At 36.0% G+C, this 26846-nt stretch overlaps 12 protein-coding genes across 12 annotated transcripts; 9 read left to right on the plus strand and 3 right to left on the minus strand.

Moving 5' to 3' along the window:
• Positions 1–166: 166 nt before the first annotated feature.
• Positions 167–865, plus strand: MONOS_11398 (uncharacterized protein; the record flags this gene model as incomplete). The annotated part of the gene is made up of 2 exons (XM_067863924.1): positions 167–481; positions 542–865. 2 exons carry the CDS (start codon positions 167–169, stop codon positions 863–865), a joined length of 639 nt encoding a protein of 212 aa, XP_067729227.1.
• Positions 866–3359: 2494 nt separating this feature from the next.
• MONOS_11397 (uncharacterized protein) lies at positions 3360–3763 on the minus strand (the record flags this gene model as incomplete). Its single annotated transcript, XM_067863923.1, has 2 exons — positions 3360–3532; positions 3604–3763. The coding sequence occupies 2 exons, from the start codon at positions 3761–3763 to the stop codon at positions 3360–3362; spliced, it is 333 nt and encodes a 110-aa protein (XP_067729228.1).
• Positions 3764–3861: 98 nt separating this feature from the next.
• Positions 3862–4113, minus strand: MONOS_11396 (uncharacterized protein; the record flags this gene model as incomplete). The annotated part of the gene is made up of 1 exon (XM_067863922.1): positions 3862–4113. One exon carries the CDS (start codon positions 4111–4113, stop codon positions 3862–3864), a length of 252 nt encoding a protein of 83 aa, XP_067729229.1.
• A 2427-nt stretch (positions 4114–6540) lies between these two features.
• On the plus strand, positions 6541–6882 carry MONOS_11395 (uncharacterized protein; the record flags this gene model as incomplete). The annotated part of the gene is made up of 1 exon (XM_067863921.1): positions 6541–6882. One exon carries the CDS (start codon positions 6541–6543, stop codon positions 6880–6882), a length of 342 nt encoding a protein of 113 aa, XP_067729230.1.
• A 949-nt stretch (positions 6883–7831) lies between these two features.
• MONOS_11394 (uncharacterized protein) lies at positions 7832–8596 on the plus strand (the record flags this gene model as incomplete). Its single annotated transcript, XM_067863920.1, has 2 exons — positions 7832–7993; positions 8363–8596. 2 exons carry the CDS (start codon positions 7832–7834, stop codon positions 8594–8596), a joined length of 396 nt encoding a protein of 131 aa, XP_067729231.1.
• Positions 8597–8751: 155 nt separating this feature from the next.
• On the minus strand, positions 8752–9105 carry MONOS_11393 (uncharacterized protein; the record flags this gene model as incomplete). The annotated part of the gene is made up of 1 exon (XM_067863919.1): positions 8752–9105. The coding sequence occupies one exon, from the start codon at positions 9103–9105 to the stop codon at positions 8752–8754; it is 354 nt and encodes a 117-aa protein (XP_067729232.1).
• A 4199-nt stretch (positions 9106–13304) lies between these two features.
• Positions 13305–13817, plus strand: MONOS_17448 (uncharacterized protein; the record flags this gene model as incomplete). Its single annotated transcript, XM_067870369.1, has 2 exons — positions 13305–13384; positions 13454–13817. The coding sequence occupies 2 exons, from the start codon at positions 13305–13307 to the stop codon at positions 13815–13817; spliced, it is 444 nt and encodes a 147-aa protein (XP_067729233.1).
• A 1344-nt stretch (positions 13818–15161) lies between these two features.
• Positions 15162–16295, plus strand: MONOS_11392 (uncharacterized protein; the record flags this gene model as incomplete). Its single annotated transcript, XM_067863918.1, has 3 exons — positions 15162–15504; positions 15577–16020; positions 16186–16295. The coding sequence occupies 3 exons, from the start codon at positions 15162–15164 to the stop codon at positions 16293–16295; spliced, it is 897 nt and encodes a 298-aa protein (XP_067729234.1).
• Positions 16296–18265: 1970 nt separating this feature from the next.
• Positions 18266–19400, plus strand: MONOS_11391 (uncharacterized protein; the record flags this gene model as incomplete). The annotated part of the gene is made up of 3 exons (XM_067863917.1): positions 18266–18761; positions 18816–18945; positions 19067–19400. The coding sequence occupies 3 exons, from the start codon at positions 18266–18268 to the stop codon at positions 19398–19400; spliced, it is 960 nt and encodes a 319-aa protein (XP_067729235.1).
• A 153-nt stretch (positions 19401–19553) lies between these two features.
• Positions 19554–20042, plus strand: MONOS_11390 (uncharacterized protein; the record flags this gene model as incomplete). Its single annotated transcript, XM_067863916.1, has 1 exon — positions 19554–20042. The coding sequence occupies one exon, from the start codon at positions 19554–19556 to the stop codon at positions 20040–20042; it is 489 nt and encodes a 162-aa protein (XP_067729236.1).
• A 150-nt stretch (positions 20043–20192) lies between these two features.
• MONOS_11389 (uncharacterized protein) lies at positions 20193–20711 on the plus strand (the record flags this gene model as incomplete). The annotated part of the gene is made up of 1 exon (XM_067863914.1): positions 20193–20711. One exon carries the CDS (start codon positions 20193–20195, stop codon positions 20709–20711), a length of 519 nt encoding a protein of 172 aa, XP_067729237.1.
• A 129-nt stretch (positions 20712–20840) lies between these two features.
• Positions 20841–22435, plus strand: MONOS_11388 (uncharacterized protein; the record flags this gene model as incomplete). The annotated part of the gene is made up of 2 exons (XM_067863913.1): positions 20841–21351; positions 21849–22435. The coding sequence occupies 2 exons, from the start codon at positions 20841–20843 to the stop codon at positions 22433–22435; spliced, it is 1098 nt and encodes a 365-aa protein (XP_067729238.1).
• Between the last annotated feature and the right edge of the window lie 4411 nt (positions 22436–26846).

The raw sequence follows: 26846 nt of genomic DNA on the forward strand, positions 1-26846 counted from the left end.
CACATTCCGAAGAGCAAAAACCAGAGCCTCTTTCATCGCAATTACAACAAAAACAGCAGCAACAGTACACAACGCCATCACCTTTTCCACAGCCTAAACAATACTCTTCAGCAAGAGAAACCTTTGGAACGATACACTTAACACGAGGGAAGCAAAAGGACGGCGGATGGAGATGGGGAGAGGAGCTATTGGCGCCTCAACAACGCTTCCGTCACCTGTTGTTGTTGTTGGAGGAGGAGTGGTGACGTTGAGTGTTATGGGGATGAAGGATTTGGACAAAGAAGAGACAAAGGCGATACCAGATGAGTTTCAGAATGAGAAAGAGAAAGTGGACGATGAAGAGGCGAAGATCACTTTCAGTTCATTGGAATATGATAATCAGAGAGAAAAACTGCTTCGGCTGATGAAACTGCAGGAAATACAGAAGATGATGAATGAGAAAGATGAGCGGGAGGGCAGGAAAATGGAGAAAGAAGAAAATGTCAAGAATCTGTTTAGCAGCATCCAAGGAATATTATAAAAACGTCTTGAGACCAACCAGAAGGAGAACAAAATGGCAAGCGAGGAGCAGCAAGAGGCGAAAGAAAGCCAAACGCCAATTTTGACAAGGGAGCGGAAATTGGACTGCATGCTGAATGACCTTGCTAATTCTGAACTGGATGTGCCCATCCGCTATGATTGCATCAAAAGCGAGGAAAACGTGCAATTTGTGTGGAAGTTACAGGAAGTATCTGTGTATGCAGCAGTCGAAGAGAGGCAAACGAGGGCTCGGCTGAATCTGATGAGTGCGCTGAAGAGCGGGCTAAAGCAAAGCTGTACAGAACTGCGAAGAGGAAACAGAAGAAACGCACAGAAAGGGAAGTGAAGGAGTAGGAAAAGGATCACCTTTGCTGTTTCAGAATGAGAAAGGGATTAGAACATTCAGTCAGAACAGGGTGCCTGGATGAAGAGATACGTTGTAGTTCTCAAAGTTGGCATCTTTCTTCACGTAGAAGAAGTATTCAAAGGTGATGGATCTGATACAAAAATACCCTACCCACAATTTGGTTGCGCTTTTTGATTCAGCTGTTGATTTCACTTCAAATACAAACATTGCCCTTCATCCTCTCTCTAACTGCACTTCTTCGCTTGTCATTTCGTCCTTGTTTATGAACGTCCAATAGCAATCTTCTACTTTGCTCAGAATCTCTTCATCTCCCTTCCTTTTATCTCAAGCTGTTCATCCATCTGCTTCTAATCTTGCTGTCCTGGCTCACTTTCTCCACTTTCACTGACTGCTCTTTCTTCGTCTACTTCTTTTTCATTCAACTTTTATCGAATTCAGCTCCAGGCCTTGTCTTTCATTTCTGTTCATCATCGCAAAGTGAATCTTCATTCAATCACAGAATATCAGCTTTAGTTTACGGAGATCGAAGAAATTCTATGTTTATCCGAGAAAAGCAGACCATCTTGCGGGCGATTGAAAGCAGAGATTGATTTAACTATTTGCATTTGGAAGCTGAAGGATGCACCTGAAATTGAAAGAGCGAGTGGAAAAGATTTCTTTGAACAAACAGTTGCAGGGATGGTTTTTGAGAGATTTCACAATGCGATAGACTTTTAATGAGTCATCGAAGATGAAGCAAAGAGAGAAAGCTGGTATTTGCGAAAAACTATGTTTGAAGGGAAGTCATATGAGATTCTGGTACTAATTGGATGCAAGCAAGTTGAAATCGGAAAGGTGAAGAAAATATAAACTGAAGAAAATTGCCTGATATATATGAATATATTTCTTTTGAAGATACCACAGCAATGAATCTTTTTTCATGAGCTTAATTTGTTGTTGATGGAGAAGAAAAATTTGATGAAGAAATGAAGAAGAAATAATATAATCTGTGCAGATTTTGCTCCGTGAAAGAAATGCATTGAAATACACTCCTGTTGAAAAGAAGATGAAAGCGTCTGAATTTTTCAATGACATGGAAAATACTCAAAATTAATAAATGGAAGGAATCATAAAGAAATAAGATAAAGTTCATCGTTATCAATGATTTTTGCATCAGCTGCGCTGAAAATGAGTGTTTGAAGAGGAACAAACGTTGAGGAAAGGAGGGTGAGAGAGGCGTCTTGGAGGAGGGAAATGAAGTCGTTGAGGGCATACTCGACGTTGGTACATGGGGTCTGTTTAGGTCTGCCACAGGCATAAGCATCAGTTCCTCTGTTAGAAACGATTTTATTCAAAGCGATGAAGATGATCCAGATATTGAACTTGACTTTATCCAATGTTCCACTATTTCGTTTAACGCTTGATGAATTCGATGAAACGAATAAAATGAATGGAAATTTGTTGGCCTAATAAAGGAAAGGGAAAAAATAGAAAAATGACTATTATTGTTCAATTAGTTTCAATAATTTTGTTTTCCTATCACTTTTTCTGTTCTTTTTATAAACTTTCTCTTTGCAATGTTGTATTTTTCCAATTATGAATTTGCAATTTTTTCTTTTGAAGTTTTATTTATTTATTTTTGGCTAATTTTTATTGAACTTGATCAAAAAAATCTTTTCGCACTGAAATTATCAAAAAGGTATGTTTTTTTGAATATAACAATAAAACAAATATATATTACAGAAATAAAAGCTAAATACTTGTTATAAATCAATTTTATTTTTTGATCATCAAATACCACAATAGATTTTATTTTTTCTATTTTTGATCTTTTTTTATGATATCAAAAAAAATCACCCATATGGCAGAATAAGAAATTTAACAAATAATTGTGAAGATGTTAATTAGAAATTTTAATGAAAGATATGAATTGAGTGAAATGGAAGAAAAATTGAAAAATTGAAATTTGAAATATGAGGTATACTTGAAGATGAGTCAAGAGAAAGGGAAAAAAAAAGAAAAGAAAGAAAAGGAAGAAGAAGAAGAAGAAGAAGAAGAAGAAGAAGAAGAAGAAGAAGAAGAAGAAGAAGAAGAAGAAGAAGAAGAAGAAGAAGAAGAAGAAGAAGAAGAAGAAGAAGAAGAAGAAGAAGAAGAAGAAGAAGAAGAAGAAGAAGAAGAAGAAGAAGAAGAAGAAGAAGAAGAAGAAGAAGGAAAAAAAAAAACGATTGCATTGGAAATGACAACTCCGATGAAAATGAAGGAGGAGAAATGAATGGATTGATTACATCGGATGCACATCCAAAAGACATAAGCATGAACATGATTGCAATCTTTTTCTTTCTCGGAACCTGAATGCAATGTGCTGAATAATCAGAAGAAGAAGTCAAGTTACCTCCCACTTCCTACTCCCTCTTCCAGGCCTTCATCTCGAAAAACTGCACCACACACGCTTCACTTCATCATCGGAGGCTCAAAACAGATTACCCCTCCCACCTCATTCCTCCACAGCTGCAGCCCCACAAACTCCACCAGCAGCAGCATCTTTCGGATCAACAACCTCCGCCTTTTTTTCTTCGCAACCACCTCCTACACATCTTCCACTCGCATCTTCAGCCTTTCTTCCACCGACACCAACGAAAGCACCAGCAGTAATCTGTCCGGTTGCGGCTAACATTCTTATCAACCGCGCTGTTCTCAAATGGAGAAAGATGTTCTTGCATGTCGAATGCATCGCACACATCTGGATGCATCACGCGCATGGTTAAGAAGTGATTGTACTGGCACGCCTCCAGCACGACACAAACGACGGCAGACAGTACCCAGACAGCCCGTCTCATTCCTGAAGATCCGCGGTGACTGAGCAATCAGCATCTTCGCTTCCTTCTCCATCTTGTTCATCTTCAACCTTTCTATGGCATCCACTCCTCCTTCACAGCCAATTTAACAACCACCTCCACTATTGTCCACAGCGCTGTTCTTCTCTGATCTCTCGCTGGTCAAATATCTTGTTCCCTCACTTCAGCCTCCTCCTCACCCACCGCAATTTCTTCTCCTGCAACACTTGCACCGCTCTCCACGTTCATGGAAAGCTCCTTCCCACTTTTGTCTGGCCATATCTTCACAGGGCAGCAATCTTCGATGCTCTCAGAGAACTTCTCCTCAAACTTTTCATACAGCCCCAAGGTCAAGATCAATTTTGCTGAAGACGGAACCTTCCCACCACACACAGAAACCGACAAAAAAGACATGGCAAACTGCGACACCGAACTCACTTAAGAACCCACTCTGTCCCCACTTACAACCTCTTCATGCTTCGTCCGACTCTTTTTTTTCCTAATCCCTTCATCTTAAATTCCAGTTTTCTCATTCATTGCCACCAACTGATCCTGCATCTCCTTCACATCTCAGTAGCATTTCTAGCTCAGCTCCAGTATCTTCCCCTCCTTCATTCGGATGATTCGGTCCTTCACCAGAAGTTGCTCTTCCAGTTCACCCATTCGCTTCTATGTTATCACGTCAGAACTAACCTCTTTCAGCAGAATGTTGACTCCAAAACCTCTTCTCATTCTTCAACAACACCTCCTCGTGCAACTCCTTCAGCTTCCAGACATTCCGCACCAGCCTATGTTTCTCCCACGCCAGCTCTTCCACAATCTCCTCGTTTTTCCAGGGAGTTCTGCTCTGCATCAATGCTTCATTTACATTTGTTGAACAGTGTCACTTCATCAGGATTCGAAGGTGGAGATAGCGGCACCGCAAGCACTTATGCTAATGACTGCATCCATAGGTCATATAGGTTGCGAATCAACAGCAACGCTATTCACGTCCTTGCCTAAATATATTCGCTTGCTCCCTGAAATTGAGCTTATTGCAGCTAAAGAAAAAGGAATCAGCGTTATTAGCTTAACCGAAAGCATCACCAAAACAACAACAACATGCACCGACAGCTTCTGCAGCCACTTCAGGACAGCAGCATGCGGTGCATACACTCACCAACCATTTTGACCTTTTTTCTTTTTTCCTTCACAATGACAAAGCTGATCTGTGAGCTGCATGTATTGAAGAAGATGAGAAAAGTTAAAAAACAAAGCAGTCAACAGCTATATGAATAAAAAGAAATGAAAAAACAAATGATTTAAATTTTTTTTTTCAGCATTAATCTCAAAGATAAATAAGAACTCATTATATCATTTACAAATTCTTTATAGTTTTTGCTTAAATGCACAACGATCTTCAATTGTTTTTCTGTCAAAATACAAACAAGTTCTATCAAAATTATTATTGTGAATTTTCGGATTCATGAAATGTGTGAAAGTCGAAAAGCTGATTTTTTGATAATCAAAAAATCAACGTATATAAAACAATTATTAAATCAAATAATTCACATTTTGAAATTAAATAGATAATAAATGTTACAACTCAAATTATTGATATATGAAACTCATTTTGTTAAAAAATAACAAAAGAAAATTCAAGTTGAAAACATTTCAGTTAAATAACAGGAAAAATTACAAATAAACTTTAATTATTGGAGCATTAAGGAAATGTTAACAACGACAATTGTAATTTAAAATATGTGAAACGCTTTCATATGAGATATAAGATTGAATTAATAATTCAAAAATTAATTACGGTTAATGAAAAACAGTTTTTGATTTTGTGTGGGATAGATCAGGCTAAACAAAAGTGATTTTTCAAAAATTATCACCCATATCACAAAAATGTTCCTCCATCATTTCAATCCCAGATTCACTTTGTATTCAACTGTGTCATCATATTCAACATCTTTTTCCGCACTCCCACTTCATTCAATCATGCTGTTTAGAACAAGATTTAAGCCATTCCTTCAAGCATAGATGAAGCAAAAGTGAGTAAAAATGGTTGCCATCTGTCTGAAGATAGAAGAATATGAGTATAGAACTGACAAAAATCGTCTATTCATCTGCTGATGTGTTTGCGTTGAATGATATTTTTTGTGAGCATCGATGTTAATGTTGGACAGATGCAAGTGAAAAAGTGCATCAGCCAGCTGCTGAAAGAAAAGACTGTCTTGTTAGCAATACATCACACGAAATATCTGCCTTATTTTGACACAGCCATCGCTATGGATGAGGACGGAAGGATCAGAAAGATAGGCATGGCAGAAGAGTTAAAGGGGATTGCGAAGGAGATGGGGGTAATGGTGGAGGAGAAGGAAGAAAGAAAAGGAAGAGGAGAAGGAGAAGAGGAGGAGAATTGAGGAGAAAGAGAAAGAGAAATATTGGGAGATAATTTTGAAAACAATTGTAAAAAGAAGATTGAAGATGCAAATAACATTCCTTCTCCATCATCATCATCATCATCACCATCTCAAGAAATTAGTTCCAAAAATAATATCAATTCCAAAGATAAAGCATCCAAACATTCACCTAAAAAAAACGCCTTCAAACACAAAAAGAATAAAAAAGCAATAGAAGCAAATGTTTTTGTTTTCCTTTCTGAGTTGTTTCAATCTTTCGTCAGGCTTCTTGTTCTTCCTCTTCTTTGCCGCGAGTCCCTTCTCCTCGTTCAGCAAGATTCCTGTGCGTCTGTTAAGCAACCACTTTCAGTAGCAGTCTGCCCATGCAATCAGGACAAACATAAACACAAAACTTTTCCACGCTCCGATGAAATTCTTCGACATCACACCCTCCAGCATGTTGTGCAGAAAACTGAATGGAGTGAACCCCATCAGCTGCAGCGTCCTCCACTCCTTCACTGCCACTGCCTCCTCCCTCGCGAAGCTGCCCTTGGCGCTGGTAGCAATTCACTCAGCAATGCATGCGCTTCTGGTGCCTGTTGTGCTGTCAACGAGTGCGATGGTGCTGATCAGCGATTCGACATCGCTCGCAAAGCTCCGCATTGACCGATCGTTGGTTGCTGCCCGAAGCGGATCAGGGCGCTTCTTCAAGCAGTGTGCGGAAGGGGCGGCAACGATAAGGGCGTTTGGAGTACAGAAGGAGGTGGAGGAGAGGCAGAGGGAGCTGTGCAGAAGTTAGTGCGATGCACAATTCAACTCGAAAAGTGTGGATGAGCTGGTTGAAAATGTCAACAGCTGATGTTTCAATGCGCTTGAGCTGTTGACTTATCTGATATGATTGTCTTGAAAGCTGCGGGGAGAAACACGTATTTTCTGCCGATGGTGCTTTAAATGGCTAATAATAAAATTTATTCGGAGAAAGATTTGTATATTATGTTTGTAATGATACAAGACATGTTGGGGAAGATCGGGCTGAAAAGAGAATTGCGTGATGCGGAGCTCGATGGAGAGTGAACTATAAATGTTCCAGAGGATGTTAATGAAAAGAGCAAGATAATTTGATGCAGCTAATCGAAAGAAGAGAATTCAGTGAATGGAAATGGAATAGAATCTTCAAATGTTTTTTTTTTTTTTTTTCTTTTCTTTTTCTTTTTCTTCTTCTTCTTCTAATTCTAATTTTTCTTCCACGTCTTTAAAAACATCGAAAACGACAAACAACTATATTCTCAGAAAAAACTTGTCTCCATCACATATTATTTCAACAGAGAAGAATTCGATTTTTCACGATGGGAAGAGAGAAAGAACTGAGGGATCTTTACAGCAAACGAGGCAGATTCGCAGCAATTTCCATCTGAGCAAACAAAGACAACTTTGTTGGAGGACAAATCTGAACATTTGGTGAAGGAATTAGGAGAAGAACATAAAGCAAAGAGGAAATGTGATGAAACCACTCAGAAGTTGGCATCTCTTTTGAACCAGTCGTCATCTTCATCATCTTCGTCTTCGTCTTCTTCATCTTCAAAGAACAATGATTGTTTGAAGTGCGATGGGGAGAAAAGGGATGAAAGAGCATATATGGAGCAGAATGGAATGCCAGATGGAGGGGCATTTGATGGTGAGGAGTTGGGCTAAGTGCAAGGTATCCAACTTTTCATTTGAATTTTGTGGATGAGCTATTCAACGTGAAAATGGATGAGGAAGAACACAAAGATGGTGGCACTCTACCTCACCAGCCACAAAGCGATGGCAGCACTGAGCAGATGAGAAGCACAGAAAAGTCTTCATCAAATACAACTCTATCAAACTCATCAGCTCAAGTTTCAAATCCTTCTTCAGTTGAGTCTTCGGTGGTCCAAACGTCCATCTCATCCACATCTGATTTTTAATCGACTCAACCGCACACATCTCCAACATCATTGTTTGCTTCTTCTGCTTCATCTTCATTTCCTTCAATTCCTTCGTGTTAGCAATCTCCTTCAAACATTGAAACAATTTTTCAACCAATAACATCTTTTCTATCGATAGCTGTGTCTTCTGCTCCTTCAGGTTGCACAGAAAGTGTGAAAAGTGCATCGGGAAAAGGATGCAGAAAAGCAAAGCCGACTAAGAAGAAAAAGCAGAAAAAGAAAAGAGGGAATAAAAGCATGATAAATGATCCAATGTTTAATTCATATGCAGTTTGGCAATCATCTGAATTTATTAATGTTTTTGAATCATAGCGTTTCTTGGATAATGGTAAAGGAAATGATAGCACACAGTCTCCGAATGCTTCAGGCAACAGAAGTATCCCAGGATCAGAGAGGCCATTTCCTCAGGGAATACATCAAACAGCCCCAAAAACAACTCCTCAAATATCTCTTCATCCATCTGTGCCAACAACCCCAGCAACACCAGAAAAGCCAGCAACACCATCCACTTCGCAAACACATTCACCAAACTCGAATTTGAGCTAGCTTCCTTTGCGACAGCAAAAGAGCCAGTCGAACTCTTCCATTAACAATCTGAAAGCAGCAGAAACCGCATTGCCAAAAACATTGTTTCTTTTTTTGCAAATGTCATAACCTTTGCAATCGGGCATATCGTTGCAACGAACCTCCCCCCTCTTGAATTATTCTCCTTCAGCATCGCTTTGCAATCTTCTTTCGTCTTCGTCTTCTATTTCTTCGAATGTTATGAGCGAAAAGCGGAGCACACAGAATTTGTGGAATGCACGGGGATCATCGCTGAGCCCTTCCATGTAAGCATCTCCGCAGTTGCTGGCATGTTCTCCGTCAATCGCCATTGCGATTCCTCCTTCATCGCTACACTCTCCTGCCTCAAACAAAAACTCTCTTGCGAACAAAGTTTTGCATCCATTAGGAGAGGCGCATTCGCTGCCAACGCTTTTGAACAGGGCGGATGAGTCATTTCTGCCTTCTCGTTTGGAGAGTGCAGCCAGATCACAGGAGTGTGGCTCAAACATTGACCACATCAATTTCTTCCCTTCAGAGTTGTCGAATATTCAGCCAACTTCTGTTGGCTCGAAGAAAGTCTGCACAAAGACAACATTGTCTCCGAATGACAAAAGATTTTCCTCTTCATTTTTGAGTCCTGTTCTTTCGTTTCCTCAGTTTCAGAAGGCAGACCCAACGACTTCAACGATTGACAGCTCATCTCCTTCAGTACCATCAATTTCGAGTGCTATTGAGCCATCTGGAAAGTCTGCTTCATCTATGCAGTCAAGAGTGCATGACTCAATTTTGTTTCCACACTCATCAGAGGAGAAGCAGTCTCTGATTGATAAAGAATAGAAGGAGAATGAAAGAGAAAGCAAATCTACCTCTTCTTCCTCTTCTTCCTCTTTTTCCTCTTCTTCCTCATTCAAATTATCATTTAACTTTTCTTTCAACTTCTGAAAATCAATCAAATTTTGATTTTCATTCTAAATCTCTTGTTTCTTCCATTCAACAACAAAAAGATGAAAAAGATTCTATGAAACAATTTTAGAAACAGTTGCTGTCTTTATCTTAAAAATTATTTTTCGTCAAGATCTTTTGATTTTTTTTTTTTTTTTTTTTTTTTTTTTTGTATTTCTTTATTTGTTTCAACATAAGTTGTGCAAATGATAACGAGTGATTGATTGAATTTTTTTTTAATTTATTGGCTTTAACAAAATATTGACAACTTTCCATAATAATTTCATTCTCTGGAAAATTTCTCTTTTTTTCATGCTTAGCACAACTAAAGTTCATCGAAGCACTCGAAAAAGACTGATAAAATCGGAAGCAATGTAGATTGCTGACATTTTTAAGAAAATGCCTTATGAGAACTCTGTTTTGTTATTAAATGCTTTTGTGCTTGATGATGAATTTGGAAAACTTCTTTTCCGTGATTTTATTAAATCGTGTTACTGTCTGCATATTTCTTTTTGATTTTCTTTAATAACTGATTTAATTTTTATTTTCGATAATGATATATTTACACCATCCATTTTTAACAAATGAAAAATGCGAACTTTATTCTTATTCATTAGCTTCAGTTAAGAAAATCATTTATGAAGTGGAAAAAACAATACAAAAGTAAAATTTGACATTAACATTTCCCTCTTCTTCTTCTTATATCCTCTCAGCATCCTCTCATTCATTTCAATTAGCTTCTTTTCCCTCTTCTTCTTCTTTTTTTGCGTCTTCAACATCTTCAACATATGGGTGATTATTTTTGAAATCATATCTTTTTTCGGGGTGTTGATTTTTCAATGATTGAAAGTTTTTCGAAAAAAATTTTTGTTTCAAATAAGAAAAAGCATGATAATTGTTTTTTAAAACAAATGGTTTTTCCGAATCAAGGATTAAAATGCATTCAATAAGCCTTTTTTCTTTTCAATTCGTTTTTATTGATATTTAAGAAATATATTTGCTCCGAAATTTTTGAATGAAAAAATATGATTTCAAAAATAATCACCCATATTCTCCATCTTCTGCATCTGCTCCTTCAGATTTTTTGCAATTGCAACCTTCGCTTTCCAATGCAAGTGCTTCATATGCTTCATTCCCATTGCCTAGTTCGTCTCAGACTTCAACGACGAATTCACTTCCAACAAAAACACAGACATCTTTAGGAAATCACTCTGAGACTGCTCAAAAAGCACAGTTTGCATCATCTAATCAATCTTATTTATCAATTCCTTCTTCTTCTCTTTCTTCTTCTTCTTCCTCTTCTTTTTCTCCTTCATCTATCACATCAATGCAAAATATCCAGACTCAACAGCAACAGCAACAACCTTCTCCTCAAATTTCCACAAACATATTCAAAGAAAGTGAAGAAAATGATTCTTTTTCATTTACACATCATATCAATGATTTTTGTATTTCTTTTGAAGCCACTTCTTCATTTCACACAAATAAAAAAGAAGCAAAGAAATGCAAAAAACATTCGACTTTTTCTTCCAAAATAACAAAACAAACTAAAAAGCAATATTCTTCATTATCATCTTTTTCTTCATTATCTGCAAAAGAAAATTCAAGATCCTGCGTAATCATGCTTCTTTCTTCTCAAAGAGGCTTGAAAAATAATGGTAGCGTGTGCTCTCTTTCTGCCATTTGTCAATGCATGGCTTCTCTTAATCTTGAATTTATAGACATTTCAAAAATGAACAGTATGCAAAAAACAATTATGCAGCTGTTTCATCTTCTTCGAATCTCTTCGTTTAATTTCAATGTGTGGGATGGAAATCAGATTAATAAATTTTACGACACTTATCTTGGAGGAAAGAATCAGCCAAAAGAACTGTCTGTTGTTTTTGAAAGACTTCTCAAAGTTCTTTCCAAAAATTGCAACGTAATAAATGATATGTTTTCTATCATTTCACAAAATGTTTTAATGCATGTTCATTGTAATGATTTCTCTTTTTCAAGAAGGAATGATCAATTTTTTGTGACAATTAGAGGATCAGATGTTGTTTCTGGTCTTCAAAATCTATTGACTTGCAGTTCTGTTTTAGTTGAAAAGAGAGAAGGAGAGTGAGTAACATTTCACAAAGATAGACATTTTTTGAAATATGTTCGTTTTTTGTATTTTCCAAAAGTGTTAAGTGTTTTGTTCAACATTGGTGATTTTTTCACTGTAACAGCTCCTCCTCTTTCTATTCATTTTGTTGATTCAGGGTTAGGGCCTGAGGATTTAAGTATATTTGATCCAAAGGCTTCCTTTGAAGATTTATTCTTTTCTTCAAGTTCTGTTGATGATGTTGTTGTTTATGAATTTGTTGGATGTGTTATTCATTCAAGTATTCTTTATAAGCAAGGGCATTTTTTGGCCATTGTGATAGTAGATGTTTCTAAACCTAGTTCAGTTTCGAAGTTTATTGAGTGTAATGATCATATTGTTTCAGAAATTATTCCTGAAAAATAAAATGATTATTTGAATCATCTCGCTTCAAAAAATTTTCATCCTTCTATTTGTTTTTTCGAAAAAATTGAAATATCATAATTCTTTTCATTTTTTATTTTTTTTATTTTAATTTTTAAGAATTTTCTAAATTGCAAAAAAACAAATTTAACTTTTCGATTTGGGTGATTATTTTTGAAATCATATCTTTTTTCGGGGTGTTGATTTTTCAATGATTGAAAGTTTTTCGAAAAAAATTTTTGTTTCAAATAAGAAAAAGCATGATAATTGTTTTTTAAAACAAATGGTTTTTCCGAATCAAGGATTAAAATGCATTCAATAAGCCTTTTTTCTTTTCAATTCGTTTTTATTGATATTTAAGAAATATATTTGCTCCGAAATTTTTGAATGAAAAAATATGATTTCAAAAATAATAAATTTTATTATTTTTCTTTTTTGTTTTTTTCCTAATAATAACAATAAATCATTGTTAGAATATTTATTTAAAGACTCTTATTTTGAATAAATGATAATTCAAAATTAAAAATTAATTCAACTCTGTGAATAATTGTTTATTATTTATTTTTTACTTGATTAACAACAACATGAGGTTATTAGTTGTTTTCAAATAATATTTTTTTCTAAGAGAACTTATATGAAAGAAAAACAGATTTTTAATGGATAAACATTTTTTAACTTAAAAAATCCATATCTCTGAAAGAAGAAAGAATAAATAAATAAATAATGTCATATTTTATTCATTAATAAACGACGTTTGAAAAACATTTAATGAAAATAATTTAAAAACCATTTTTTAAGAATAATCATATTTTTTTGTTCTATTTTTGTTGGGAAAAAATGAATCATTCAAAAATGTTCAGGAAAAATATATTTGACTTCAAAATAATGCAAAAAGGATATTTTGTTGATATTTTGGTAATTTTTCGAAAAAATATTTATCCTTTTCAAAAAATTGATTGATCACAACAACCCTTAATTATATTTCTTTTTCGATTTTTAATCTTTTTTAATGATATTAAAAATAATCACCAATATGTGTGACTGCTATTTGGTAATGCTGTTGCACATTTAGCCTCTTAGCCTTTCATCCTGAAGAACAGAAGTGCGCACAAGGCAAATGGAGAGGAAAGGATTGCTGAAGGAGGAAAGAAAGAAAAATCAATATTCCCGATTATAGAAATCATTGTGATCATAATATGCGTTATTCTGTTTGTTATCATTGTTGTTCTGGCTGTTCGTTGGAAGAAGGCAAGGAATGAGAACAAAGATCTAGAGATGATTGTGGAAGACACAGTGAAAAAGGATCCGAAGTTGATTGAGATGACCACGATGGAGATGTCACCAGAGAAGCAATGGTGAAGAGCGGAGAGAGAGGCAGAGAGGAAGAACGATGAAAGGATCAAGAAGAGGGTGTATGCGAAAAGCTTGGGACACTCGGAGTCATCAGAACATCTTCTGTCTGAAAGTGGTTCCACAGAATACATCTTGGGAAGAGATTCAGACAAGATCCCTGATTGGGCACTGGAGAAGGTTGATGAAAAAGAAGAGGAAACAAGGAAGAGAACTCCATCACATTCCATTTCATCCACTTCAACAACTGATTCAGATTCAACTTTTGTTCATGGGGAGGATCTGTGTCCAACCACCTCATCCATGTCGAATCTGGTGGATGTAATGGCCTGCGAGTCTCCGCACGAGAAGCTGATTGTGGATCTGATGGATTTGCTGTTCATATTGCTTCATAGAAGTGAGAAAACTGAGGTAAAGATAAGAAATTTGGTAGATTGAATGTTTGTCAATCTTTTTCAGAACAAGAAATGGTTTGTTTTTGAGATGATATCAATGCATCTTGTCATCCATTCCAGAGGTTTTTTTTTTCGCATAAGCAACCCAAAAAAAAGGTTCTTTAAAATAATTAAATTTAAAATCACATTGTTATTTTAAATTTGATAACTGAATAAAATATGTCTATTTAACAAAGATTTTTGCAAATTGAAAAAAACATAACACTAGAGTTAATATTGAAAGAAAAAAACGTTAAATTGTGTTTGATATGAAAATAAATACTATTATATATTAATATTTATTTATTTCAGTGTTCAATTCCACAGAGGGTTGAGAAAAACTAAAATTGCGATTTGATTAATGAAAGCTCCGAAAAGCATAGCAAATTTCATATTTTATTTATTTATTTATTTATTTATTTATTTATTTATTTATTTATTTATTTATTTATTTATTTATTTATTTATTTATTTATTTTATTTTATTTTATTTTTTTCTTTTTTATTTTATTTTATTTTATTTTATTCAATGATTTTTTTTATAGGAGAGGGAATAAAAACAAACCCAACATTTGAAGAGGAGATAGCTAGAGCCGAATCAGGAACAAAAACATAAGCATATTCAGTCGCCGTTCTGACGGGAGGAATTCTTTTTTGAAGGAAAATCAGATTGGGTCATCGGAGGGAGAACGAAATTCTTCCTCCAGGCATGGGGGGACATGAAAGTGAAGAGAATAATCTTTAATGGAGTTAAACCTATGTAGAATCAGAAGTCGGCAAGAGGAAAATTGGGTAAAAATGAAGTTACGAATGGGAAATGGTTCATTGAAACAGAGAAAGATCCAGAAGAAAGAACACCTTAGGTGAGGGAATGAATTCAAAATTGAAGTGTCAGGGAGCTGTGGAAATCGGAAGTCAAATGTCTTTGCAACTTGTATTTCAATAACAAGAAGAACGGAAAAAATCTTCAAGTCTTGGACTGCCTTTCTCTGAATGGATCGTTAAAGGAGGATCATTTTAAGATGGAAATCTTACGCACTAAAGAAAAGCTTCTTCCTAGGTGGTACTTTGCAACATCTTTTAACATCATCCATGCATATTTTTAAATTCCATAAAACGAATATTTTATCCCTCAACTTGAATTCAAGTTCGAAAACAATAACTTAGCATTTTATTAAATACCATTCGGAACAAAAGATGCTCCTCACATCTTCACCAAGGTGATGCGAGAAGCAGCAAATAAAGTGAGACAGAAATGGAATTTTCGTTGTGCATTGAACATCAACAACGTGCTCCTCTTTTTCCAAAATACAGAAGAGCTTGCAAGAATAACGCAAGAGATTGCTCAATGGTTCGGAACGTTGGAGTTCATCATCAACTAGGAGAAGTGCGAGAAAGCTGCCAAACAAGTGATCATGCATCAAGGATAGACATGAAATACGAACCAGATGAGTGTTTACTTGGAACAGGAGAGGAGGATGAGCTTGTGTGCAATGTGCAAGAGATGGGAAAGGATCGCTATGTGAAACGTGCAAGTGAGAACGAGGCGTTATGCGGGATTAGTTGGATGAATCAGTTCATTCAGATTTATTGTGAAAGACACCACAATGCACATGAATACGCTTTTCGAATCCCCAACCAAGGCAGTCAAGAAGGCGGGGTGGGGTGGATCATTCCGACTCAGTCCCAAGGTCTATGACCAAATACAATACTGGCAAACCCGTCTTCTCATCAGCCAACCACGCAAACTCAATTCGTTTCAGCCATGGCAGGCAATTCTGACAACCGATGCTTCTCAGACAACAGAGGGAGCAAACCTGCAAATCGCCCGAAAGAAGTTAGTCTTCTACACATCATTCAGGGTGGCAGACAGAACACAATCATCCAACTCACGGGAGTTGCTGGCAATATAACAATCACTCCGGTACTTACATCCACTGCTCAGGGAGCAGAGAATGAAGCGCCTGCTGATCGGATCGGACAACAAGTCAGCAGTTTTCAACATCAATCGTCGGGGAGCAGGAAGGAATCTGAGATGTCTATTGAAGAGGATTCACAGTCTGTTGACAAAGGAACAGCTGGTGGTGAAAGCAGTTCTTTTTCCGGGAGCGAACAATATAGAAGCAGACGCCCTGTCTCGTTAAGGGTGAGCGAGATACCACCAGATATGCAACATAGTTATGGAAGACGATCTGAGAAGAATGAAAGTTCGACCTTTCATAGACACATTTTCATTTAGTAAAAACAACAAACCAAGAAGGTGGAGCGGAGTAGGAAGCCATATGTTCGAAGACAATCTCTCTTGGAAATGAATCAAGGAGAAAGTTAAAGACTTTTCACTGATTCTTCTTTATCTCTTGACGCTTTGGTAGACAGAAACGGAAAAACCGAAAGCGATTTTGCTCCTGTCGAATTGGAGAGGATAGATGTGGAGTCTTCTCTTGGGAAAGTCAATGACATGGTTCATTATCTGGAATCATAGCAATTATTGTTTGAAGCCGGGAATGTGAATGACTCAAGCGGGTACTACGCTTCCACCGGGACAGCACATGGCAGCAAAGTTATGGTGAGACAAAGAGGTGAACAATTTTATTTCAGAACAGCAGAGAGTAACAACATTGACAAAAGAATTGCCTTGGAAGTGAAAGGGAGCGTGTGCGAGAATACGTGAATTGTGTTTTCTCATGGATATGCTTTATATTGCAAGACGACATGCTTTCTGGATGGAACTGAATGCCAGAAGGAGTGGAGTTGTTAAATAAAAGGCTGTTGCATCGACTTTATTTTTTAAAGTGACAACTGTATTTGTTATTAAGTGTTGAGTCAGAAAAATTCAGCTATTTGTATAATTCTTTTTGAAAAGTCGAAAACGTTTTTCATGTTGATTTAATTTAATCTTCCTAATATGATCATTTTTTGCCATTTACACATCAAACTTAATTATTTTGCTAATTCATAATTTCACACCTATTTGATAAGAGGAAATGTCCGTTACATGGATGTCTGATGGATTAATTGCAAAAAATGATCAAATAAGGAAAATATTGTATTAATCGGCAAATAAAACATTTGCCGACTTTTCAAAAAAATTAACCCATGTTTCTCATTTCACAGCTTGTGTTCGATTGAGACAAAGAAGAAGAAGCAATGGCAAACTCTATCTGCAGATCGTATTTCAGAACTTTCATTCCACAAAAAATATTAACCTTAATGTTGTCTCCCAATCAGTTTTTTGATTTCAATGAAAGGCAACCAAAAAATGATCTGCTCAATTGAAACAACATTTCATTTATGTTCATCGTTTTATTCATGTAATTTTCAACGTTCTGCTTTGCCAAGTTACCCACAATCTTTATGCAACGTTCAATTGTTACGCAGGATGCAATCTACCTGAACACGAAGATGAAGACACAATTGCAAAGGTCGTTCATAACAATCGCAGCTATTCACCCGGATCAAGGGAAAATATTTTCTTGAAGAGCCCTATTGGAGTTATGGATGAGAGTGAAACAGATATATCCTTATCGCGACATGTTTCTTCTTAATACAGTTGTGAAAACACCACTAACAGTCAATGGAGTGAGAAAAGTGTCAAAACATACAATGGATCAAGTGGGAATTTCAAAAATGTGCAGATCGTAAATTGAAAGCTGACTCAATTATTCCTAACTCCTTGAAGGGGGTTCCGGAGGTGCTAATTGTGCATCGTGCAAGGTTGTTACCAACAGCGCATACACATTCACGATCATATTTCAAATCAAACATATCAGTAGAAATGCAGCAAATATTGGCTGTGCCTTTCCCAGTAGCCTTCTCCCCTCAGTCGTCTCTCAACCCTGGGCAAATGTTTTACATTCACAACTGCTTCAGCTTCCAGAACCTATAACGTAAGAAACTATGGATCCCTCGTTGTATATCTCACAAACATTTCTTGCAACCCATCCAGTTATCATTTTCAGCTTGCTATCCAGCACAACTGTTCACATGGACAGCTTTCTCCCAAAACCCCCTTCTCGCACAATCACCATAACGTCAAACACTCAAAATGAACTGGCTTCAAATACAATTAACCAACAGATAAAGGAAAAGATAGGAAAAACAGAGACAAAGGAGACTGTTAGAGAGAAGGAAACAGTTCGAGTGAAGGAAAAAACGTTCATGGGTGAAAAAGTAACAAATCCCAATTAACGAAACTCCATGAACAGTAATGTTGAAAATAAATCGGCTGCTTTTGAGAATAAAGAGGCTAACACCATTTAATTTAAAAAGAATAATCAAAAGTGCAACACCTCTTTCCCACATGTTTAAATTTTCTGGAAAAGTTCCTTTTGTTTAATTTTCAAATAATTAAAGTGCATAAGTACCTTAATTATCAAGAAAGTGTTTCATCAATTCCTTCTCTTGTTTGAGAGACGCCACAATCAATGGGTCAGTCGCCACATTTGATCAATGATGTCTGCTTCACAATTCTCTCCGATTGTTGGACTTATGCCGTCGGCTGATTCTGCAATGCAGAACAGTGGGGCGCAAAGCCAACCAGGGACCTTATCTCAACCGAACATCTTTTCTTCCGCTTCAATTTTTTCGCCTTCGTCATCGGAAAGTTTGACACAGGATGTGACCCATTCGGATGATAGAGAGGAAAACGAAGATGACTTAGAGATATCTCAACGTATTTGTCAGGAGTTTGAGGACATTTTTGGAAAGGCGCCAAATTTTTCAATTTTTGATCTAAAGCTTTCCACTATATCCGTCCGAGAGGTTGTTGGGGAGTATTCAACACAGGATTTTAGCCCATTGTTATCTCAAGAACCACCAGCTTCCAAGAGAACAAAGAACTGGATTAACGATGCGTTAGATCAGGCGGGTTACAAGATGGAGATTTATCTTTTCCAGGCAATAAAAGCTGCACCCATAGGCTTAGCCGAGATACCGACTTCAAAGGAAGGTGCAAAACAATGACTAGCTGACATCTTGATTTTGATTACCAAGGCTCTTCAAGAGGCACGAACGGTTCGAATTCAAGGCAGGTTTGGTTTCAGGGCTGCCACATTAATGAGCACAGACGCTTCAACGGGAATCCTCACAGAGAGACAGGAACTGATTCTCAGAGAAGCAAGACAAGAAGCAAAGTTTGAGGGAGGTTTCCAAAGACCAGCATTTCCTCTTACACGAGTTCAGCCTTCTGCAAGAGAACAACCATGAACACTTCAAAGAAGACTTGATTATCCAATTCCTCGTTCTTACGCACAGTCTTTTCGGAGATACCACCGGTCCTCAGCGCTCGCAGGAAGACAGCAATTCGGAAGAAGGAGGAGCCAGAGCGGTCGGAGCAGGAGACCAAGGGGGCTTCAACAATTTTAGGTCCAGTTCACAAGGAGACAGAGCAGAGGAGGCAAATAGGAGGAAGAACAGCATTGTTTATCTCGGCATGGAAGCGAATCGGAGGAGAGAAATTGATAAGCAGAGGAGTGCAGGCCATGTGGAAGAGCAAACAAGCCAGAAAATCTCTCAGCCAAGTGCAGTTCAGAGACGGAGCGTTGCTTCTCAACCAATAAAAGATCCAGGAATTCAAGATGATATTTGAAGAACAAATACAAACAGGAGTCGTTATCCCGATGGAGCAGAAGTATGTGAAATACAGAAACAATGTATTCCTCATTCAAAAGAGGTCAGGCAGCTGGAGACAAATTCTCGATTGTCGGAAACTGAATGCAGCGGTAAAAAGAACACATTTCAAATGCGATGGAGAGAAAACAGTGGAACGGCTGACAAGAAGGAAGGATTACGCTGTATCCCTAGACTTGGAACAAGCTTATTACTAAATCCCAGTCTCAAAAGAACTAATGCCCTATCTTGCTTTCAGATTCATGGGAAGAGACTACTCCTTCAAAGGCATGCCTTTCGGCTTTGTAGATGCATCGCGTCTGTACACACATATTATGAGGAAGGTGACAGCGGAGATAAGAAGGAGATGGGATGTCAGAGTCATTGCCTATTTGGACGACCTACTTTTTCTGCATCAAGATCAGCAAATCTTGAAGAACATAATACAGGAGATAATAGTATTTTTGAAAAGTCTCCGTCTGCTGATAAACAAGAAGAAGTGCAACCTCATACCGAGTTCGCAGTTCAGTTTCCTGGGATTCGAATGGAACACAACCAGCTTCGATGTGTGTCTAACGAAGGAAAGAAGAAAGGCAGAGCGAGAGCTGTGTCACAAGTGTGAAAGAAGGTGCATAAGAGCCAAGACTGTCAGAGTGAAGGATTTCGCATCATTCGTGGGAAAGCTCAATGCAACGCGCTTCGTTCTTTCAGACGCATCTTTGCACCTCCAATCCATCTACAAATTGTTGCAGAAAGGAATTTTAACAAACGGATGGGATGGAATGATGAAGCTGAATGCGTCAATCCTCCTGCAGATAAGAATATGGAGATGGATGTTGATGAAGAACCACAGACGCAGACTAACACCAGTGTTTATTCCAGAATCAGTGCTAACAACAAATGCATCAGAATGCTCCTTGAGAGCAATTCTCAGAATAAGCAGGATGCAACCGGATTGTCACAGTTGTTTTCCGTTCACCGTGAAAAACCAATCATCCAACTTCAGAGAATTAAAAGCAGTAGAACTTGCTTTAACTCACTTTGCCCCAATCCTATCAGAAAGTCGGATATCACAGTTACAACTTCGGTCAGACAATTCGGCAGTCGTTTTCAACGTGAACAGATGGAATGCAGGAAGGAATTTTCGCCCGACACTCAAAAGGATATGGACATTGAAGGAGAAATTGAATATAGTCCTGAAAGCAGTTCATCTCCACGGATTGCAGAACACAAGAGCCGACGTATTGAACACCCTGGAAAGAGCAGGATACCACAGAATGATAGAAGATGAACTCTTTCAGATTCTTGCAGCGCTTAAAGTAACTCCAACACCGGACGCCTTTGCAGCTCAACACAACCACAAGGTCGAGCGTTGGTGCGGAATAGGAAGTCCGTTGGGAGAAGACGGTCTAGAATATCCATGGAAGAACGAGTGCGTTCTGGAACACCTTCCAATTCCTCTGATTCCAATGACGATTCGGAAGGCACAGAAGGAGAGAGCACCAGTAGTATTACTCCTGCCGAACTGGAAGGGGCAGAACTGAGATGTGTTATTGGAGAAGACGCATCATCGGACATTCGAATGGAGGAGTCTGAGAACAGTGTTGAGAAAGGGGCCATCAATGACAAACACAGGTGCATGTCTCCCTCCAGGCAGATTGAGAGTCATATTGATCAATCCACCAGAGAGAAAGGCGAGAGCTGGTGGAAAAGGGCGTTGGAAGAGAGATCTTTCCCAGTTTCATTGGCAGAGGAGTGTAAATCGGGAATTGCTCAGTCGACGTGGGATGGATATTTATTCGGCTTCGCGCATTTTGGAGAACAGTGGGAAAAGAGTGATATGGGCATAATTCCAGAGGATATTCATGAATGGGCCGCTCGATGTTCGAGTATTTTCATTACACTCAAAGACAATGGAATGAAACTGTCATGTTTGTAACTTATCCGCTCAGCGGTTTCATTCTTCACAAGCTTGGTTTTCAACACAAATTGGGGGATATTCCTGTAATTAATTTATTGTTCCGGGGGGTTTAGAAGAACGGAGATGACAAGAAAGAAGAAGATTCAAGAGATCTGGAATCCGAAGACCATTCTGACATACTTTTCTAATCTTGGAGAAAATCAGAGCTTGAGTTTCAAACATCTGACTATGAAAGCCATTGTGCTCACCATGCTATTCACTGCGTGCAGGTTTACAGAGTTGGAGAGAGTAGATATAATAAGATCAATATTCGAGCATGAAGGAATATTCCTGGACACAAGGCTCAAAACATCGCTTAATCGAACAGAGATTGCCGTTCCTTTTTTAAACGAAACCCGATTATTTGCCCAGCTTCGGCCATTCAGGTTTTGTGGGAAGAAATACAAAGAAGAAGACCAGATGGTAATAAATCGTTTTAAAATACCGAAACTTTTCATCATCTAACAGTCGAAGGTATCAGACGATTGGCAAAGGAGACATTAAAGGAGGCAGGAATCCCAAGCCATTTCACTCCTTATTCAATAAAGGCTGCAACACTTTCAACGCTCACCATGTCTGGAATTCCACCAACTCAGATTGCGAAGTTTGCCCGTCTTTCCCCTAGAACAGACACTTTGGTGAAGCATTATGTGAAGACCAATCTTGCTTCAACCTTGGGGAAAGTGATTGCCTCAACTATGAACGTTCCCAGTGAAGAGTTAGCAATCAAACTGTGTGCCGAAGATGGTGGCAAGGCGTGCGTCAGTCCAGAAAGAGACCAGAAGAACAAAAAGGAGAGACGAGCAATGGAATCTGGGATGGTACTGAGGGACAAGAAGCTCCTGATGAAGTCAGGTTTGAGTGAGGAAGAAGCTAAAGATACTGTTGAATTCCCTTATAGAGTGGATGAGCCTGATGAGGAGATGGAGGAATCGAAGTCACTTGGAGAACAATTCATTATTCGAACAAGATCACAAGCAAAAAAAGAGGAAGAGAGCAACAAAGCAAAGAAGACGCACACTGTGGTAGTAATGATAAATTCATCATCCAACTAATTGATTCTCTCAAACAAGAGAAGGAATTGATGAAACACTTTCTTGATAATTATGGTACTTATGCACTTTAATTAAAAAAGAAAGTGGAGAATCAATTCCTTCTCTTTGCCCACCACCGTTTTCACTCCCACCCTTTGAAGTTCTGTTTTCAAAACTGTTCGTGTTTTTTGTAGTTCCTTCTCTTTGCGCCTTTTGGTTTTATAAGCGCAAAGTGGTTTTTATCCAATTCACCAGAACACACAAATGGGCGACTTACCCATACATTGTGGCGTCTCTCAAACAAGAGAAGGAATTGATGAAACACTTTCTTTTTTAAATAAAAATTTCATATTTCGATCAAATTTCTGTTTTCACTCACAAAACCACACGCAAAATAATATAAAAACAATATCAAGATTTTGAAATCATAACAGTGAAATTTGGTATGTGAGAACAGAAATTTGATGAAAATATTAAACTTTTATTTTATTTGAAAATTAACATTATGAATTTTTCAAAATAAATTTGACACATTAAAGAAAAGAAATTACACCCACTTTTTCTGAGAAAATATTGTTTTTCACAACATCCTATCAGATCCATTCTCTTTAAAAATTCTAAGCATTTTGCTTAACATACACATTAATTTTTTCTTTTATCTTTTGATTTTTTTTCTTATCTCATAAAAGTTCATTATTAACAAACATCTATTTTTTAATAGCATCAATACCTCTTTAAATTGAAAACAAAATATTCCAAAAATTGAAATAATCTCTTTCTTTAACACTATTATCACTTTTCAAAAACGAAATCTGCGAAATAAATAATTATTTCAAATAATTTAACTGCCTTTATAGTGATTTTTAAAAGTGTTTCAATATATTTTCAAAAAATAAACCATATTTGCACAAATCACATACGCAATTACGCAAACATAAAAGTTTTTAACAATAAATAATTCGAACAATTCACTTTAAATTTTCCGATTTGTTAGTTTTCACGTAGTCTTGAAATTCTAGACATATTGACATTTCGAAAAACATTGTTCAAATGTTTTCAATTATATCAGAATAAAAATTTAAATTAACAAAATATAAATTATATTTGATTATTGAAATAATTCCGTTTTTTTCGATTTTGAATTTGATTATTTGTTTGTGAATAAATAATGAATTATTTTTTCGAATGTTATTATAGATATTAAGTATTATTAAGAAAATTATCATTGAAGTAATTTTTTCATATGTTAAAAAAAGATGTAATATTTTGTGATATGTATTTTTTAAACATTTCTTTAATATATTTTTTTATAAATAATAAATTTTTATATTTAAAAGTTTTTTGTTTATCTAATCATATTTTCGAAAATTTATTTAATAAGAAACAAATAATGAAGAAGTCACTTATTAATAATTTATTGTTTTTAACAAAAAATAATATCATTTTATTGTTATTGAAGTTGTTTTTATATATAACTTTATTTATCATTTAAACAGGAATTATTGTGTTAAACAAAAAAGAGATGAAATTGTGAATTTCTTTTTTCTGAAAGACAATATAGAGAACTGAATTTATGAATAAGTGATACAGTTTGCGCAAAAAATATCGGAAAAGATCGATATCTTATTAACCGCAAGAAGAAAAATTCTGACAATTTTCCTCAAAATATACCCTATCAATACAAACTCATTTGACATACAAAACTTTCAAAATAGCTTCATTTGTGCTCAAAATAAATAATTTTTGAAATTTTCGGAGAAATAGGATTTTGAGTTTCTCCGAGATTTTAATTATTATTTTTTCTGAACTCAAGCGAAGCTGTACTGAAAGTCTTGAATGTCACATGAGTTTGTATTGAAGAGATATATTTTGAAGAAAATAAACAGAATTATTCCTCTTGCAGTTATTGTGAAATCGATCTTATCCGGTATTTTGAGCGATGTCCAGCTTTTTTTGCGCAAACTGAATGAGTGATTATTTTTGAATTCATTATTTCCATGTGGGTGATTAACTATGAAATCATAACTTTTTTCGGAGTGATGATTTTTCAAAGGTTTTATTTCTTTTCAAATGAATTTATCATACAAAAGAAAAAAAGACAAACCAGTCTAAACAGGATATTATCATATCGAATATAATCAACATCAGTTTTATTGACAATTTTCGATGCACCGACATTTTTGGTCTATTTTTCATTCATTTTCCATCGCAAATAATCACAGGGCCGAATATATATATAATCGTATTTTAATTTTTAATGGTGACATTTTTCAATGAAAAATTAACTTTCTGAACAAAATTTTAAATTTTTGATTTTACATAATTATGTATAAATAAGTCTAAATAATGATTATTAATGATAAAAATTATTGTTACAATAGAAAAAAGTGTATTTGTGAAGTATTTCCAAAAATAAAAAAAATCTACACAAAATTGAATATATCAAATATTAAATTTTTTATTTTTCTGTATTTTACATTATAGTGAATTATTACAATTGAATATTGTCTCAAAAAGTTGTGCAAAAACCGATGTGATTTTATCCGATACAGATTGAAGTTAAAAAAAATTATCATTATAAGTTTGAATATGTTTTAGAAGGAAAAAATAAACTTGGAGATTCTGCTAATAAGGATATTTTTATAGGTGTATGCGAATAATTATTGTTAGTTTATTATTTTATTTTTGCGATGCATTTCTAATTGGCAATGCTCTTTGCTTCTTGTTTTCGCATATATTCTTTTTTCAAACCATCTAAAAAACCATGTATTCGTATCTGAATTTTCAAAGGAAAAAAATTTATGGAGTATGTGGAAGTTTGAAAGTCAACAGGCCATAGAGAAGTTGGTAACTGTTTATCAACTTCAAATATCCATAGTCTTGTTAAGATTGAATATAGAGTTTTCAATTACCCAAAATATCTTTCAACGATGACTCGATATGTGTCAAGCTCAGGTGTTACAATAGGCTTGGTGATAATTGCATCTAGATATGGACGAGCTCCGATATGTCATAATTTTTTTTGAAAAGTGATATCAGATCAAAAATAAAACCCATCGACATTAAATAATTTTTATTCAGTTTCCATCATAATAATGAAAAAAAAATAATTCACCAAAATGCTTATCAGTTCATTACAAACTTCTTTATGGAAAGAAATATTTTGAAACAAATAATTATATATTTAATTTATTGATAAATATTAAAATATCGTTTTTGCAATAAAAAAGAGTTGCATTTACTTAAACAATCAAGCAATTGTTACATTATGAATTTTTCACGGTATATTTCGATTCTTTTTTAGAATTAACAAATACACTGATAATTATTTGAGTTTTTATTTTATCAGAATTTTTCAATGCTCAGAATAAATATCAAATTTCATGGAAGCAAATACAGCTTGTACAAGTTGGAATGAACAAACGGATTGTCAAAAATTGATGGTTTGCTATTTGTTTTTCTTTATGTTTAATTAATTTATATTATTTCTTTTTTAGTGTTTCAAATTTGCAGCAGAATTCTGAACGCCTTTTAAGAAAGAACTTTCGATATGAAAATCCACAACAGATTCAAAGAAGATGTAGAAGATTTCTGCTGATGGTTGTGAAATGCCAGAGTGATGCGATATTTGTTTTATCAATTTCAGAGAATCATGGAGACAGCAAGCAATGAAGAGTTGAGTGCGCCCTATTATTCATTGGATGTTGGAGTTCAACACATCATTCCTTCATCATATTCGCAGCTGTTGATCTCGGAGGAGACAATCATCAATGGAGAAAGCAGTGCCTTGAATATGATTATTCGCTTGTTGGAATCTCCCTCAGCCGCTTTGGTTTATCTGAACTCAACAATTGCTAGCGATAAAAAAAATCTTATCTCAACTTCTGAGAATGTTCGGATTGAGAGATTGATATTCAACTGTGGGCAGTCGTTTTCTTGCTCTGAAAGTTCTATTATCTTCGAAGAAAATGGTTAACTTTTTCTTTCGTTTGTTGATTTCTCTTCTTCAAATTCATCATCACCATCATCATTTTCTTCTTTTATTCTTCTTTTCCTCCTTCTCTTTCTCCCTCATCTTCTCCTTCTCCTTCTCCTTCTCCTTCTCCTTGGAGTTTGCCTTCGCCTTCTTCAACTTCTTCTTATCAAACGTTTTGTTCAGAAATATGCAGAAAGAAGACTGTTGTATTCTCAATGTTAACTGCATATTTGTTTCTTTCAAAAGTTTTTGAAAGAAAATGAATACAACAAGAAACAGGAGATGAAAGAGGATGAAAAAGGAAAAGAAGATGATAACTCTGATGAACATGTCATTAGTGAAATCGAAAGGTCGATTGCATATTATGCACACTCGATGAACAGCAGCATATTGTTGATCACCATCTCTTTCTCGATCGGAACCTGTTTGTGCTGTGCTGAAGAAGAAGAAGAAGAA

The sequence above is a fragment of the Monocercomonoides exilis genome (genome assembly GCF_001643675.1).
Source record: "Monocercomonoides exilis strain PA203 chromosome Unknown scaffold17-1647472, whole genome shotgun sequence".
In the NCBI taxonomy this organism is placed as follows: domain Eukaryota; phylum Preaxostyla; order Oxymonadida; family Polymastigidae; genus Monocercomonoides; species Monocercomonoides exilis.